At 38.5% G+C, this 16729-nt stretch overlaps 1 protein-coding gene across 1 annotated transcript in view; it reads right to left on the bottom strand.

Annotated features, from left to right (window-relative positions):
- Window positions 1-16729, bottom strand: part of LOC138995373 (hemicentin-1-like) — an 86664-nt gene that overhangs the window by 48348 nt on the left and 21587 nt on the right. Inside the window, exons 7-16 of the mRNA XM_070395738.1 lie at window positions 16324-16436; window positions 14534-14693; window positions 13542-13710; window positions 10906-11033; window positions 9132-9404; window positions 8169-8264; window positions 7263-7457; window positions 5092-5222; window positions 4784-4931; window positions 2531-2657 (exon numbers count right to left, since the gene is read on the bottom strand). Coding sequence (XP_070251839.1) covers window positions 2531-2657; window positions 4784-4931; window positions 5092-5222; window positions 7263-7457; window positions 8169-8264; window positions 9132-9404; window positions 10906-11033; window positions 13542-13710; window positions 14534-14693; window positions 16324-16436 — 1540 coding nt within the window. The remainder of the gene's footprint in view (window positions 1-2530; window positions 2658-4783; window positions 4932-5091; window positions 5223-7262; window positions 7458-8168; window positions 8265-9131; window positions 9405-10905; window positions 11034-13541; window positions 13711-14533; window positions 14694-16323; window positions 16437-16729) is intronic.

The following is a 16729-nucleotide window of genomic DNA, read 5'->3' as shown; positions in this document are numbered from 1 at the left end:
TAAATGCTCACTTTATACAACTGGCAACAGCTTTACTTAATACTCAAACATTATGGTTATTAAAGTCTATGATATCCCAAGAGTCATCTCTTTAAAATCCGTTGATCTTATTTTTAGGAATACTCACAGCTAGTTTTTAAAAAGTTGCAGTGACTTAACCACATGATACCTAATTAGAAGCATTGCTCTATTAATAAGCCACTAGTCAGACTATAAGATTAAATGGAAACACATTTCATTTCTTTGCTAGCATCCTTTACTACTTCTTGCATGACATTTTTATAAAGTTCTCAAAAGCTAAGAGAACAAAGTACCTTAGTTTAATGCATTTTAACTGTTTAAGGAAGTGAATACTTGATACAGTTATTCAAATTTAAGTAACTTTAAAACTTTTACTAATTGTTAATTATGCAAGTAACATGATAATTTAAAGAAGTAAAAAATGTAAGAATTATAATAAGGAAAGGGCTTCTTGGTTTATTACCCCTAATGTGAGTCTTCTCTCTAGACCTCCCACCATTATCAGTTTGGTTTGTATTCTCCCACGTTTTCCTAAATATTTTCACCCATAAATGTATTTCCAAGGTAATCTAACGTTTTTGTACATAAATAGCATTGTGTTCTTGTTCTACTTTTCACTCAACAATAGCTATGGAGATCATTTTGGTACGTAGAGTTTGCTCTTACTCTTTTTAACTGCTGCACAGTGCTTCCTAATATGACCGTGTTGTGAGTTATCTATGCATTTTCCTAAGGTGGTGCTTTAGGTAGTTTTTGCTTTTCTGCCATCACAGCTTTGCAGGGAATATCATCGAGATATTATCATCAAAGGAGAAACTCTACATGCAAAGGCCGTCCTTTGAACACCATGACGGCTTCCTGCTCTAGATGTTGAAGGTGTAATTGCTCCATGACAGCATAGGAGCATTCAAATCTTTTCTTTTTTAAAAACATTTTTTTTTTATTGATTTCAGAGAGAGGAAGGGAGAGCGAGAGATAGAAACACCAATGATGAGAGAGAATCATTGATCAGCTGCCTCCTGCATGCCCCCCAATGGGGATGGAGCCCAAAACCTGGGCATGTGCCCTGACCAGGAATTGAACTGTGACCTCCTGGTTCATTGTTCGATGCTCCACCACCGAGCCACACCCATCAGGCTAGAGCATTCAAATCTTAATAGTACCAGTGTCTTAACCACATGATACATAATTATAAGCATTGCTATATTAATAAACAAGTAGTACCTTTCATTGTACCAGTTCACATTTTCCCCAGCAGAATACTATATCCAAATTTCCCATTCTCTAGCAAATACATGATATTTTTCAAATTTTACTTTTTTATTTTTGCCTGGCTTGTGAACAATAAAGTCGTATGATTTTTGTGTACATTCTCCAAATTATTGAGGGTGAGCATCTTCTAATACATTTATTACCTACTTAATATATTTTTAATTGCCTGTTCATACCCTCCGTACATTTTTCTATGCTGTTGTTTGGCTTACTGATCTTTAAAAAGTTTGCATACAGTCCTTTATTTACACTGCAAAGTTTTACTCTTGGCTGCTTAGTCTTAGACACCTGCTCTGAGGAACTACTCTAACACATGAATTGTGACCATGCCATGAGAAATGAACTCTCACAAACAATATAAATCATGCAGTTATATCAGTGTGGGCAAACCTCAGCAGACCTTGAACTTGAAGTCTAAGAAACATCTGACTGCTCTTCTGTGGCTGTTCCTTTTTGCCTGTATAGAGAACTAGATTAAGTATTCCTATCTTGCTGTAGTAAACACATTTTCCTTTTCTTTTTCCTTCTTTTTTCTTTGTTAATCCTCATCCAAGTATATTTCCATTGCTTTTTAGATAGAGTGGAAGGGAGAGACAGAGGGAGGGAGGTAACGAGAAAAGGAGAAAGAGAGAGAGAGAGAGAGAGAGAGAGAGAGAGAGAGAGAGAGAGAGAGAAAGAGAAAGAGAGAGAGAGAGAGAGAGAGAGAGAGAGAGATATGTGAGAGAGATACATCCATTGGTTGCCTCCTGCATACCCTGACCAGCGACAGGGATCGAACCTGCAACCCAGGTATGTGCCCTTGACCAGGAATTGAACCTGTGACCCCTGGATGCTCAGATTGGCACTCTAGCCATTGAGGCACACTGGCCAGGGCAACACATTTTCTTTTTAAGTAATTCAAACAATTCCCATATCAAAGCAAAATCACTTCTGCATTTGGATGTTACATTTTTTATTTTTTAAAAATTCTTATCCTGTGGACAGACTATTTCGTGTATAATAAACTTGCGTTTCATATGTTTCTAAAATAAAATCCCCAGCAGTTATAAAAAGCCTTGTAATTCATAAGAACGAAAGTTATTGTAAGGTTTTGAGACCACTTTTTGAGCAATATTGTCTTCTGTCATGCTCATTCAATAATAGTCCACGAGGTAAAATAATTAAGAGAAAATCCATATGCATTTACACATCGATTTCCTATAAATACCCTTGTAATAAATACAGAAAAGATACTCACTTGCCATCTTTGAACCAGTCAATCACTGGGAAGGGAGTGCCCTTGACCTGGCATTCAAGGCTGGTGTCATGGCTGAGGACAACTGAGACTTCATTGGCGGAGTTGGCACCTATTATGGTGGGTGGGACTTGAACAAATACATATTATCATGAAAATCCATAACTTTGCAAAAAGAGTAGGGGGAAGGAGATCAGATAATCAATGATTTCTACAGTATTTCAACAAGATCTTACTGTTAAACATATCACAGAATAATCTTTTTTCATATAACATCTATGGAACCAAATGTTAAATTCAAGTATAGGAATACATTCATGAAAGATTTGATAGCAGGACAATTCTTGGTAGTACAAAACTCATTTTGCTCCTTTTGAGGAGTATTAAACCCATGTACAAAAGAAGTTTAGAATATGAGTAGTGAAGCTCATACAATTTACTACTGCTATACATTTTAATGAATGACATAACCACTGTCAATCTTATAATGAGTGTTCAAATTCTACATATCACACTATAGTCCTGCTTAAAATATATCACCCCTGTCTCTTTTACAGGGATCCTACACTAAAACTGGATCTGAGTATAGTGTTGGCTCTGTTAGTTTTTATTCTTGGAATTATCAAACATATTGAAGAGTTCCTATACACTTTCCTGACCTTTGAATCTTCTCCCTTCACATCATGCTAAGGTGTCTGGTTCTTCATCTTCATTGAAATGAAGGGTTTCATCTCCAGCTGTTAGAGGGTGTCAGTAGGGGAGGGTACGATCAGCCATGCTGGCTGTTGCAAAAAGAGTAGATTCCCGTGGCAAAGAGTGGATGACGGGGAGAGTTCAGAGGTTATTATATGGTATTAACGCAGCTTATAAATGATATCTTTACAGTGGAAGTAGAAAGGAGTAAATAATTTAACATGGGATTAGGAAATAGACTTAAGAGGATGTAGGTTTAAGGAGTAGGGGAGATGGAAGTAGGAAGGAATACGAGGTTCTGGCAGAAGCGAGTGGATGGGTGGAGGTACTGGTCACTATGATAGGAATCACCATAGGTGACCAGAACAGGCATTCATTGAGACCACTCAGTTCACCATGTCAGAGAAGTCTGAGCTGGAGATAAAAATGTGGGAGTCCTCAGCCCAGACAAAATTCAAAGCAAATGAGTGTGTCAAGAGAAATGATGCCAACAGGACTAATGACAGAAAAGATTACTTAGATTTTACAGCCTATACTTAAATATAATAATGGGAATGTTGGTACAGGAAATGCAAAGTACTTAAGGCTTTGAGAAGTTTAATGAGAGAGATTAATTTCATATTATAACAGTTTTGTATGGTAATTTTAATGCAGTATCATTCCTTCCTCCACCACAGACTTATAAATCATATACCCATTTTGGTGAGCAAAATATTGAGAAGAGCCAGCACCGGTTTGGCTCAGTGGATAGAGCATCGGCCTGCGGACTGAGGGGTCCCGGGTTCAATTCAAGTCAAGGGCATGTACCTTGGTTGCGGGCACATCCCCAGTGGCGGGTGTGCGGGAGGCAGCTGATCAATGTTTCTCTCTCATCGATGTTTCTAACTCTCTATTCCTCTCCCTTCCTCTCTGTAAAAAATCAATAAAATATATATAAAAAAAATATTGAGAAGAGAGGAAGTCATCACTATGTAAACTCAAATTGGCAAATATGATTTCACACACTAAATTATAAAATTCTAAATTTATGATCACTGTTAAAAAATAAAAATGTTTTCTAACCCAATTTATTACGGTTATTACCTGTTCGTAGAATTATCCCCCATTAACTAGAATCAGAACTGAGGTGATTTAGTTACAAAAAATTAATTAGAAGGCAGGGGAAGGTGCATTTTCTACCATCCAAGTTCAAGTACAACTTAGTAGCTTCAGGAGATGTCGACAGCATGAATGGTACTTACTCTGCCTCATCCTACACAGTTACTATCCAGAGAATTTCCTGCCCACCTAACTGGAGAAATTGACAAGTGTTGTTACTAACGATTTTATGTATAAGATGGTACCAAAAACCTATAGATGTCTCTATATGATAAATAATAATACCTTTTAAATCTCCATACAATATGGTTCTGTTCAACAAATATTAACGACAAAATAATGATAGAGTGATATGAAGGTACTTATCCTATCAATTTATTTTTCTCTTTACTCTTTCAGTCAACTCTGTCATATGTAAGAAATGCATCTGATTTGTAGTGTTTTTAAAAGAATGTTTTTCCTTACCTAGCACATCGATGTTAAAGTACTTCTGAGAGGAGCCTGCAACATTAATGGCTTTGCAGGAGTATCTTCCCGCATCCTTCGGAGTGGCTTTGAAGAGCTTTAATATCTTCCCGTTGTTCACAATCTGAATAGTGCTGCTTTCAGTCACCTTTAAGGGCCAAAATGCTCGGTGTTATTTCCAATCCCAATTAGAATGCATAACCAAAAATTCAAGTAAAGTTTCCGTACTATTTATTAAGAAGAAAGTCACATCTGAATGATGTCTTTCAGAGGCAAGAAATGGTGAATATGTGGATGTCTCCATTTACCTGGACATCATCTTTGTACCACATAATGATGGGGGAGGGAGTTCCTTCAACTTCACAGAAGAGATTGGTCAGCTGATTGACCAACACGGACACATTTGTTACTTGTTCTTTATCTTTAATTACTGGAGGAACTGCAAAAAGAGAGGAGTCATGGCTAGTTACCCTTATAATAAATATTATAAAGTTTCTTTGCTCAGGCCATTAGTAAGCAAATTCTATCAGATTTGTGCTTTAAAACCAGCTGGTCATATTTCAAGAACATGCCTTAATAGAAAATGAAAAGTCTTGACCAATATATTTATAAGTATTCCTTATTGAAATTTTCTTTTTCAGAGTTTTGAACTGAGGATACGCTTCAGGATAAATTGAAGGGAGAACCAGTTTATTCTACAAATCACTTAAAATACAAATGACTAGGGTCTTAATTAAGTCACGTGGGCCTCATTACTTTCCTGACATAAGTAAATATTGCCCAGGGTCTATGGAAGCCAATATCCACCAAATTTTAAAAGGTACACAGCTTTGACAAAATGATAAAAGTACAAGATTTTCATTGAAGTGTTACTTACAATAGCAAAAAACTGGTAATCTAAATGTTCATCAATAAAGGAAGGTTAAGTAAATAATGGCATAGCCATAAAGTGTAGGTATAAATAAGGGTTAGGAATTTTGAATAATCCCAAAGATAGACTGTTTTAGCAATATAGACTAGGTGCAGAGTAATGGATATAAAATGAGGATAGCCCTAGCCGTTTTGGCTCAATGGATAGAGCGTTGGTCTGTGGACTGAAGGGTCCCAGGTTTGATTCCGGTCAAGGGCACATGCCCGGGCTGTGGGCTCGATACCCAGTAGGGGGCGTGCAGGAGGCAGCCGATCAATGATTCTCTCTCATTATTGATGTTTCTATCTCTTTCCCTCCACCCTCTCTGAAATCAATAAAAATATATTTAAAATATAAATACATAAAAATAAATAAAATGAGGATAGCCCTACCAGTGTGTTCAGTGGTTAGAGTGTTGGCCTGTGCACAGAAGGTTCTGGGGTTCAATTCCAGGTCAAGGGCACGTAACTAGGTTGTGGGATCATTTCTTGGCCCCAGTCAGGGCAGCCAATCAATGTCTGTCTGTCTGTCTCTCTGTCTCTCTCTGTCTGTCTCTCTCTGTCTGTCTCTGTCTCTGTCTCTGTCTCTGTCTCTCTCTCTCTCTCCTCCCTTTCCTCCCTTCCATTCTTTCTAGAAATTGATGGGAAAAATATCCTCAGGTGAGGATTAACCAAAAATTAAATTAAAATAAAATGAGGATATGCTGAAACCGGTTTGGCTCAGTGGATAGAGCGTCGGCCTGCGGACTGAAAGGTCCCAGGTTCGATTCCGGTCAAGGGCATGTACCTGGGTTGCAGACACATCCCCAGTGGGAGATGTGCAGGAGGCAGCTGATCGATGTTTCTCTCTCATTGATGTTTCTAACTCTCTATCCCTCTCCCTTCCTCTCTGTAAGAAATCAATAAAATATATTTTAAAAAAAATAAAAAAATAAAATGAGGATAAAAATGTATATATATTTCTTTACATATGTATAAATATCTCTGGGAAGATACACACACATAAATATAAAGCTAATGACTTTCTTTGGCCCTAGGGAAGATTAGTAGATGACTCAGCTCCTAGTCATGACACTTTTGACTATATATTTTTCTACCATTTGAATTTTGAATGCTATAGGTGAAGAGATTAAACAAATAAAAAAACAAACTCATAAACACAGACAACAGTGTGGTGATTATTAGAGGGAAAGGGGGGTGGGGGAAGGTAGAAGAGGGTAAAGGGAGATAAATGGTGATGGAAGGAGACTTGACTTGGGGTGGTAAATGCACAATACAATATACAGATGATGTATTATAGAGTTATACACCTGAAACTGATATTATTTTATTAACCAATGTCACACCAATAAATTCAATAAAAATTTAAAAAAATATTAAAGTCACAATAAAAAAAATTATACGAAGTTTTAATCAAATCCATCAATAAATACAATCAGATCACCAGTTTTGTTTGATAACATTTCTATTCACATTACATAATACTGCACTGAGAGAATAACTTATATATAATAATTTTCAAATGTCACATATTCAATTTTGTGATTTTAGCATTTTAATCTGTATTTACCATGGACTTTGAGGTTATATTTTTTTTCTGTGGTCCCAGCTTCATTGACTACTACACAGATGTACTCCCCATTGTCATAGGGTGTAACAGAAGCAATAACCAACACTGTGCCTTCGTCCAAGACAGAAATACCGGGCTCTCTGCCTGTCAGCTCTCTACCATTCCGTAACCATTTGATGGTTGGTTTGGGAGTACCTAAAAAAGGAATTAAAGCCTTGTTATATTTTACAACAAAATTAGAAATCATTATTAAAGATCCAGTATACTAGGAGGAAATAATTTGCACCCTAATGTATATGCTACTTTCAAGATAATTTCCCCTGGCATGGGTACCTCTAATTCCTGATTAGTCTTAAGAGACCTATGATCTCTAGTGTAGTGTTTGATCAAAGTTAATTTTATCAAGACATTCAGATGACAGTAATAAAAAAAAGCATTTTCTTGTGAATCATGGTGCTCACTGGGAAAAACTATATTAATCAAATAGTCTAGATATATGAGAAGTTTTTGGTTAAAAATAAAGGAAGAGGAAAAATAAGATACTATCAAAGGAATAAACACGAAGACTGCCCAACCAAATAGACTGCATAAGTGATGTAATAAAATGATGCTTTATAATTCACATTTTAAATAAGCCTGATAGAATAGAGATGAGAAGTAATGGGAAAGAGCATGAACTATATGGAAGACATACTAGATGAGGCAAGTTTGAAGGAGCAGAAGGTCTTTTCATTGAAGAAAAAACACCTATTCAAATAGCTGTTATTTGAAAGAGGGATTAGTTTCTATTATGCCCAGCTATTATAACAAGAACTCTCAAGTGGGATTTTATGAATTGATGTGGGCTCAGTGTAGAAGGAACAATATGACCTTATGCCAATGACCATATGTCTGGGTATTACACACCTTTTGCAGGACATGGGAATGCAATGCGCTGATTGGCCACTCTTTCTTGGAATGGGGTGTTATATGGAGGTTCCAGATCTTCCAGTGTAGGTGGTTCTATTAGAAAAATAAATGTATTATCTCAGACTTGGACAAAAGTACCATGCTGAGTTCGATACCTACTTATCTTTCCTTCTTGCCTTTGCGTTGGTATTCTCCCGGACCAGGAATGTTCTTCTCCCTGATTTCCACATGGCTGGTTCCTTAGAGTCAATAAGTTCTCACCCTAAATATCACCTCCTCACAGGAGTCCTAACTAACAATCCAACCTAACATAGTCAATTGCTAGAAGCATCACCCTATTTTAATTTTCCACCCAGCACTTATTAGTATATGATCCATATTTTTATTTATTTGTTTGCTTGCTCTCTGCCTATTCACAGTGGAACAGCTCATAAAAGCAGGTGCTTTGCCTTTGTCATGACTTTCTCCTCACTGCCAAAATCAGGACAGACACTTGTTAGGAGCTAGATAAATATTTGTAGCTTGAAGGAACAATTAATCCCTCTCAACAAGGCCAATATCATTATAGCGAACCGTGGAACTAGATTTCCTAGGGATCAATATTGAGTGCACCGTACCACTATCAGGCAAAATCCTACTCCAACTCTCTGCCAAAATTTTTCCCAAACCAGAGACAGTGAGTGGGGCAGTGATCTGGGATTGATGCCATCATCTATATCATTCATGGCAATTTCATTTTCAAAGGTAAACATACAAATATGGAGGCCGGTTTAGTAATAGCAGGATTTCATTTCTTTCTAGGATGGTTCTCCTTTCAAAGCTGAGTAAAGAGTCTTATACAGGAATCTTCTGAAAGTGACCCAAGACTATCCAGGACTATATATTTTGCATATAGTCTCCAGCCATTTTCTCCCACTCCCAACCCCCACCATACATTTATCTCCCTATGCCACAAATCACCTTGGACGTGGAGTGTTATCTCTGTTTCATCGCTGCCGGCTATGTTAGCAGCAACACATGTGTATGCTCCGGCATCTGAGAGCATGGCTTGGCTGATGCTTAACATTCCACCTGGATGGCTAACATGCTGGACTCCATCAACCAGCACGGCGCTTCCACCTTTAAACCAGGTGATTACAGGAAGAGGCGTCCCCTGAGCATTGCACGGAATGTCCGCTCTTTGGCCAACTTGGACTTTCAGAAGTTTAGGGCCACGCTGTATCTTTGGAGGAACTGGAAACAACAAGTGAGCGTCCATAATTCAATTTTTAAAAATCCCCTTCCTTTTCTCACTTTGAATGAGAGCTCCTTACCAAGAGGCAGGATGACAAACGGGAATAACCCTGGGATGTGGACCCAGGCCCAGGCCACTTACTAACTCTGTGCTCTAGGGCCAGTTGGTCCGTTTCCCGAGGCCTGTTTGTTTGCTAAGCCAGGCAAAATAACCTCCCCCACAACAGTTCCCTGCAAGGACTATGGGACATAATAATGTATAACGCCTTGCTCGAAACTTGAGGAAAAGCAAGCACTTAAAAATGTTAGGTTTCCTTTAATCTGTAAATGACTTGAGGTTTAAAACCCTATTACAAGGCGATCGAGATAATTTCTATAATATAAGAGACTAAAACAAAAAGCATTTCTCTCTAAACATTCTTAATTTTTGTTCTCTTTGTGGAAGCTTTAGCCAGACAGTAAGACAAGGTTCTCATAAAGGCCTCTGCTAATTTCAGAGAAGAAAATCAAGATAAAGTCTCTATTATTTCTCTTTACCTACCCTCCTGTAGAAATTTAAATGAGATAACTTACCAAAGCACTGGTATGTATTATTGGGTTCCACATACATGAAGTATGTGCTATAGAATCAAAGAGACTCATAAGGATATAATCAGGATTTATATACCTTATTCCCCTAAAAACACTCATCTGTCCTTTCTTTTAAACTTAATATTTAACCAAGACTTTCTACAGGTTGTTACTAACAAGAATCCTTTAAGTTTGATAATATTATTGCCATTATTTCATGAAGGAGAAAACTAAAGACAAGAGAGGTAAGGTAATATGCCTAGTGCGCTAGGACTAGTAAATGGAGAACTCTCATCGGATTTCAAATCCCAGGACCAATAGGATACTATTGTAGTAATTAATCTGGGAGTGAAATCAAGTCAATACTATCTGAGAAAATTTCTCCTATTTAAATACCCAGCACCTACACAAGGCCTGGCTTGGCTTATGTACACGCTAAGTATGCATTGGTTGAATGAATAACTGAACAGACTATGATAAATTGAGGGAATAAAGCAGGCTAATTAGTTTTAAAGTAGTTAAAAAATCTAGGAAGCAGAATGTTCTCAGTTGCTGAGCCCTTTGAATAGTGGAAATGACCATTTAACTACTATTAAATTCTCCCTTGAGAACTCACCTTCACTTCAAAAAGCCACCAGTCTGGACACGTTTTTATTACTGCACAACAAAAATAGTCAAAAGTCACTGTAGACATCTAATACGACTGAGATCCAAAAATGTAATATTGTTCATTTGAGGGAAAGAGGGGAGTTGTTTACAGATGGCAGATACACTTTTCAGAGTCAATGAAAGAAAATCACACCTCAGATTTTAGAAAAATTTTCTCTAATTACTCTATGTACAATTTGGAGGTTATCTATCAAAGAAACTAGGAAGATGGAGCTCCCTGAGGCCAGTGCACCGATATCTACGCCTTCATTTCAGAACTCACCGTGAACACTTAATTTAACGGACTGAGTCACGTTCCCAGCAATGTTTGTGGCCACACAGAGGTACATCCCACTGTCTGAAACGCGGGCCTCTGTGATCTTCATTGAGCCAGAAGGGAGGAACGTGTGTCTAAAAGAAAGAAACCACACAGTTGACTACAGAACGCAAGAATTTAAATAGCCCCCTATGCACTGTGGAATTACTACTCTGCAAGCAGGTTTTGAAACTGTTTTCCCAGCTATAATGCCTTTTTATGTACCTTAAAAGTCAGCTTACATGCATAATTATCTTGTGTAGTCTGTATGATGCTCTTGCAAATACAAAATCAGTTTTATTTTTCTTTTAAACCTAACCTAATGGTCTGAAATCATCAAGTAACTGTACATCTCTGGTTTATCAAGCTGCAGGTATACAAAGCAAGTGTATATTTTAGTAAATTGATATATTTTGAATACTTTATTCTTTTTCTACAAAGTTATTTAAAATTTTAGTGTGCTAAAATCAAGGCAAAAGTAGCTACATGTGTAATTCTTGAATATATATTGAATATATCCCTCCTATAGAGCCATAATGTAGTTGGGTGAACCACACCCACATATAAAAACTTTATTATATTAACTGCACTAAAAACTTTATTCTATTAATTGTACTAAAAAAACAGAGACAATAAACAAAGGAATGTTATTAAGAACAAAGGCCCAATTTGCACATTCAACAAGAAAAAGGCAAGTCACCGAAAACTATGCAGGATGTTTAAAGAGGCAATTCTTAGATAACACAAATGGCTAACCAGCAAGTGGAAGCATTCTGGGCTCCTTGGAAGACAGTCCCATGAAACTAAGACAGAGGCAAGATATCATTGTACAGCCATCTGACTGGCAAAAATGTTTAAGTCAGTCAACATCATGCATTGATTATAATGTGGAAACAGGTACACCTAGATCCTATTGGTGGGAGAGCTAACCAGTACTACCCCTTTGGAGAGCAATTCAGCAATGTCTACAAAGCTGAAAACAGGAATTCCTTCTGGCTGGAAATTGTAGGGCTAGGTACAGGTCTTAAAGAAACTCATGCATAGGTATATAGAGAGACGTATAAAAAGATAACCACTGAAAAGTCTTGTTTGTAAAATCAAAATAAAAAAGAAAAAGAAAAAAGGAAAGAAATGGAAAGCAAACAAGAACATGCATGTCCATAAATAGGGCAATGTATATACAAAATGTAGAATATATACATATATATGTTAGTTAAGTTACATAAACTAAATCTATATGTATAAAAATGGGTCAACATTAAAATAATAATATTATTAATATAATAATATGTAATATGTTACAATGGCAAATTAAAAACACTCAAAACAACATGTAAAACACAGGCCCTGGCCAGTGTTGCTCAGTGGTTAGAGTGTGAGTGCCATCCTGAACACCAGAAGGTGGAGGTTTGATTCCTGGTCAGGGCACATACCCAGGTTGTGGGTCACATCCCTGGATAGGGCATTTGTGGGTGGCAACCAATCAGTATTTCTCTCTCACATCTATGTCTGTTTCTCTCTCTCTCTCTCTCTCTCTCTCTCTCTGCCTGTCACTCTAAAATAAAATAAAAATTAAACACAGAAAACAATGTTCTGTTCTATACTATGCATGTGTAGGATGCACACCAAGTCTATGGCAGTAATTACCCGGGGAAGAAAGAAGAGAATAAGGAGGGAACAATGAAACTTCAACTTTATCTATAAGAGTATTTCTTTTATTAGAAACTATTCAAAGCAAACATTTTTTCAAAGAAATAGTAAAATTATGCAAAGTTCTCCTTAATTATCTTTTCTCTCATGAGTGGAAGCGTATCTACTGTAGCATGAATTTATATTTTCGTAACTATGCATCAATAAGTGTAACAGACAACAGCTAAAGGCTATAATTCTTTTACCACCAGTAACTTTTGGCATAATATTGAATTAAAATAGTAATTGCTATCATCTTTTTAGAACTAGAGACAAGGAGTGTGTAATATATATTATCTTATATAATCCTTCAGGGAAGTATTATCCACATTTTACAAACAAGAAATCTGAGGCACAGAGATCCAGTGGACAAACTGCCAAAAGTCGCAGGCAGGCTTTAAGAGGCAGAGGTAAATTTAACATCTGCATGGAACAAAGGTTGTGCTCTTAAAGGCTCTGGCATTCTGCTTCCCATGTCACTTGGCTTATCAAATATATTGTCTCCGTGGGCCTTTATTTGTACAAGGGTTTAGTCAACAAGATTTTTACAAAACCATCCAATAAAAATCAAATCCTAGACATCAGAGTATCTACTGTGTTTTATTCTCCGGTGGGATTCATGGAATCTACGTGTAATATGCACTTTGTGCCACCATGAATCTCTGTACAAATAGGCTCCGTTTTAATAACCACCTTGTCAGATGCACCTGTGAAAAATTATGTTATAGCTGAGTGTTACCGTTTCCGATACTAAAGAATGATCTAGAAGGCATATCTAGTTTCTACAGGCTCAAATGTACATGTGACTAACCTCAAACGCAAGTTGTTTTTTGAAACAACTGAAAAGAGGACTAGGTACAACCCTCTACCCTGAGACTGTTACCATGGGTTGAAATTCATCCCAGGTCTCCTACCTTGGAGAGAATGGTGAGATGAGCTGGCTTTCTTTGGCCCAGGTGATTATGGGTGGGGGCGAGCTCTTCACTTCACAGGGGAGGGTCACCTCTTCCCCGGCAAGGGCAGCGATCTCAACAGGCTTATCGTGGGACAGTCCTCTTTGATCTCCAAACACTCTGGGCCTTACTAAAATAAGTGCATGTTTCGGAAGGGAAATAGTACATTAAAACATTCAATTTACAATACAATGTGGACTGCAAATATTCTTAAATCACTTATAAAAAGATACTGCTTATTTCAGGTTTGGGGGCATATCTAAAATTTTCCAGAAATGCATGGATTGTCAGAGCTGAAAGGAAAATGACTAGAAAGTTTCCCTTTTTAGCTCTTCCTTGACCATGGAGAGGCCAACTGAAATGCCTTCTCAGAGTCTGCCATCTGTAAAAGGAACCCTGAAGGCGGAGCGCTAACCAAGTCACAGCTGAAGTTTGGCTTCCATGGGAGTTTTACAGAACTGGTGTTTCTGAAGAGGGTTGGGTGCCATGAGCATATTCCTTAAGACAAAAACCACAAAATGTTTCCAAAAGGCCACGCAATTACGCTCCCTTTAAATCAGAATCTAAGTAGGGGAGATGTTGGTTGGCAGTAAGAAATAGAAACCTGGGGGGCCTGGCTGGCATGGCTCAGTGGTTGGAACATCGACCTATGAACCAGGAGGTCCCGATTCGATTCCCAACCAGGACACATGCCCCAGTTGCGGGCTGGATCTTCAGTGTACGGCACACAGGAGGCAGCCAATCAAGGATTCTCTCTCATCATCGATGTTTCTTCTCTCTCTCCCTCTCCCTTCCTCCCTGAAATCAATAAAAAATATTTAAAAGAAAAGAAATATAAACCTGGGGGAATAGTTCACTTTAGGGCATAGCCTTCTGGTAACATTATCTGGGAGAGATGTGAGTTTTGGCACAGAGACAGCACGGGAGAAAGACAGTCCTCCTCGAGCTCTCACCGTAGACGGTCAGCTGCACTTTCCTTTTGGCGTAGCCAGCGGCATTGGTGGCGGTGCAGACATACTCCCCACTCTCCTCGCCCCCTGGTGACACCACATACAAACTCCCGTCAGCCCCCGCGGAAAACTTAGCATTGCTGGTGGAAATCAGCTCACCTTTCTGCAAAACACAGCCCAGAGCAAAGTGTTTTTAAGATAATAAAGAGTGACTTCATGTCTGGAAGAGGGAGAAAAACATTCTCCAAGGGGGGGAAAACACAAGATTAAAAAACACACGCTGATTTGAAGAAAGTTATTTGCAAGAAAGATTAAACAAATAAAGCAAAGGCGGTAGTTCTTCATATCAAACTATGCCCCTTTCATTCCAAAGCGACTGAACAATGGAGGGTTCATGCTGACAGTAAGGGAAGGGACAGTGCCCATGCTAAGCCAGGCACAGTTTTGAGCACTTCTCATCAATTAACTATTTTCGGTCTCAAAACAGCCTTAGGAATAGGAACTATCACAACCCCCCACTTTACAGCTAGGGGGCAGTGTGGAGTCACAGTCAGCCCCTGGGAGAGCTGGCTTGGAACCCCAGCAGTCAGTCTCAGGAAGCCCACATGCTGAACCTCTGGGCTTGGTCTCAGCACAAAGGCCAGCCTGGAAAGAAGATTTCCATTTTACATTTTCCTAAAAGGTGCCCTAACCTTCTACTCGGTAGCAGACTTGGGATCAGCTTGGGATCAGCTTCACTGTTATACGTTTGCATCCAAATGCAGAAATCAACTTTTTTTTTTTTTACTGAGGTCAACACCAACTCCTCTATATTTCAGAGGTGTGTTTTTTTTTTAGACGTAAAACATTAGATGGTATGACAAAGTACTTTGGTATAACAGTAATTATACAAATGCCACATTTCATTATTATGCCATCATTTTATATTGCTTTATATCTAACAAGTTAAAATTAATTTACAGAAAATATGCCATCTTCATGGCTGTTCAAAGATGGGAAGGACATCCTCGGTAAATGAGCTTTTCCTCACTGCAAGAACACAAGTAAAAGCCGTACAACTTCAGGACAGGGATATAGAGGGGGACTAATTGGCTCGTATATGTGTCTTCCCGGAAGAGCAGAGTCTGGAACAAAGATTTGGAGGCAGCAAGGTTACTTGGGACGTGATCCCTAAGGGCTTGAGTGAAGCACAGAAGGATGAAAAGCTAACACAGGGCTTCCCTGATCTGTTTCCGCTGTGGCTGGGCTGAGAAGCTTCACTGTGCTGGGGACCCTCCAAGAAACTGGGGGATGCATTTCAGAAAGACTCTTCTGATGGATGAGAAGTGAGGTATTTATGTAGGACACCTGCTCCCAACACGAGTTATTCCCACTGCACTTCCTGGACACCTCTTAGCAGGTTGAGTGGCCTTGGAGAAAGTCCTGAGTCCAAACTGCATGACACGTGACCTTAGCGGAGTGCACGGAGCTGTCCACAGAGATGCGCTGAAATCAAAAGGGCTTAGGGGAAGTGGCAAGGGATAAAATGAGACCTGCGACCACATGGAAGGCGCTTAGAAAGTTCCAGGGCATGCAGACAGTGCTCTATTCGTGTTCCCTGTCCTGTTGTGAATACCATTCGAACATCAGGTAGGTGAGTGTGATAAGAACATTTTACGGTCCCTTCCAAGTGGTATGACTGCATAGATTTCCCTTTTTGTAAGGTTTTATGGTACAGTCACAAGTTGCATGGATGACTAATAATATTGTTAGAGCTCATAACATGAACACACATCACTCAATGGGCCATTTACCTTGGACCAGGTGATAGATGGTTTGGGAATGCCACTGGCTTTGCAGGGTAGAGTTACTGGGATGCCTTCAATTGTACTGAGTATCTGCTGCCCGTGCTGAATGGTTGGCAGGACTGAAAAAGGAAGTAATATTCAGAAGCTGAGCATCTGTCCTCTCATTTAGTGCTATAGCTTTAAAGCTGAACATTTTTAGGATTTCCTGACTATTTGTAAAAATTAGCAAAGACTCAACATTTTTCTGATAGAAACATAGGGTAATTTGTAAGGGAGTGTAATAAAAAAAAGCAAGTACAATAGTTATGATCTGAAGCGTTTAATAAAAGTTTAAAATCAAGGAATGACTTACGTGTAATAGGTTGACTTTTCTAACAAATGTAAGAGAGGACTGAGGAAAACCTTTTTGCCC

The sequence above is a fragment of the Myotis yumanensis genome, unplaced genomic scaffold (assembly GCF_028538775.1).
Source record: "Myotis yumanensis isolate MYYU_CA2020_CCGP unplaced genomic scaffold, mMyoYum1.0.hap1 SCAF_17, whole genome shotgun sequence".
Classification (NCBI taxonomy): Eukaryota; Metazoa; Chordata; class Mammalia; order Chiroptera; family Vespertilionidae; genus Myotis; species Myotis yumanensis.
The sequence above is the reverse complement of the archived record's forward strand: the minus strand, read 5'-3'. Positions and strand labels throughout refer to the sequence as shown.